The sequence below is a fragment of the Etheostoma spectabile genome, chromosome 1 (assembly GCF_008692095.1).
Source record: "Etheostoma spectabile isolate EspeVRDwgs_2016 chromosome 1, UIUC_Espe_1.0, whole genome shotgun sequence".
Classification (NCBI taxonomy): Eukaryota; Metazoa; Chordata; class Actinopteri; order Perciformes; family Percidae; genus Etheostoma; species Etheostoma spectabile.
Window position 1 is genome coordinate 19,321,691 of NC_045733.1, and position 989 is coordinate 19,322,679.

At 39.2% G+C, this 989-nt stretch overlaps 1 protein-coding gene across 4 annotated transcripts in view; it reads left to right on the plus strand.

Annotated features, from left to right (window-relative positions):
- Nucleotides 1–989, plus strand: part of LOC116694203 (40S ribosomal protein S17) — a 21,503-nt gene that overhangs the window by 17,696 nt on the left and 2,818 nt on the right. For all 4 annotated transcript variants that reach the window (XM_032523788.1, XM_032523767.1, XM_032523798.1 and 1 more), the window contains exon 2: nt 467–618. In XM_032523788.1, coding sequence (XP_032379679.1) covers nt 467–618 — 152 coding nt within the window. The remainder of the gene's footprint in view (nt 1–466; nt 619–989) is intronic.

Here is a 989-nt window from a genome sequence, read left to right on the forward strand (position 1 = left end):
CAGAATTTACAAGGACCCAACAGTTCTAGTAGTCTCCTCCAGAGCAAGCAACAGTGCGTTTCATTTCAGTCATCTTACTTTAGATAGTAGTTATTGGCAAATTAGACTTTGTTAGTCTGCCAAAGAGGTAGTGATAGTTGTGTTTTGACACTACAAAACCATTGATTAGTAAGGTATCGCCAGATCTTTGACTCTAAATGAGTTCTGAACTACCATTCCAGCTGAAAATATTCCCAGTTTGACCAATAATGTGCAGTCCAGTGCAACAAATATCAACTAGACAACTACACATGTCACCTTCCTCCACATAATATATTCTAGAATGTGTGGTATTACTTTATTTCTCTTGCCTATATCCAGACCTTTGAATCCGCCCACTCCTCAAATGGAGAATTCCGTCTGATATCAGGTAAATATTTCACAGTTGTATAAACACTGAAGCATCTCTTGTTTGGTTTCTCTTTAGGGGCGAGTCAGGACCAAGACAGTCAAGAAGGCCGCCAGGGTCATCATTGAGAAATACTACACACGCCTGGGAAGTGACTTCCACACCAACAAGCGGGTGTGCGAAGAGATTGCCATTATCCCCAGCAAGCCTCTGCGCAACAAAATTGCAGGGTAAGTTGGTGCCATTTCAACTGTGTTGGGTTCATTTTGGAGTGTGCACACTGCAGAAACGTGCACTCCTGCTAGCTGGTGTTCCATCAGTTGTATCGGTAACACTATATAATAATCCTCGTTAATAAATGGCAAAGTTATGGTTAATTCAACTTGAGTCAATTGTCATTTCACTGTCTGTGAAATGTTATGACTGATGTTATTTCATCATTAGTGTAAGAAAAAATAAAAATAATTAGTATTAGAATTGATACAGCATAGTATGGCAATATTTTCAGTGGAAATACTGTATTGATATACAGGCGCCAAGTATCGATCTTTTATTATATACTGTTGGTCAGTTTGTCTGCTTGACAATCCCATTTTGCAGC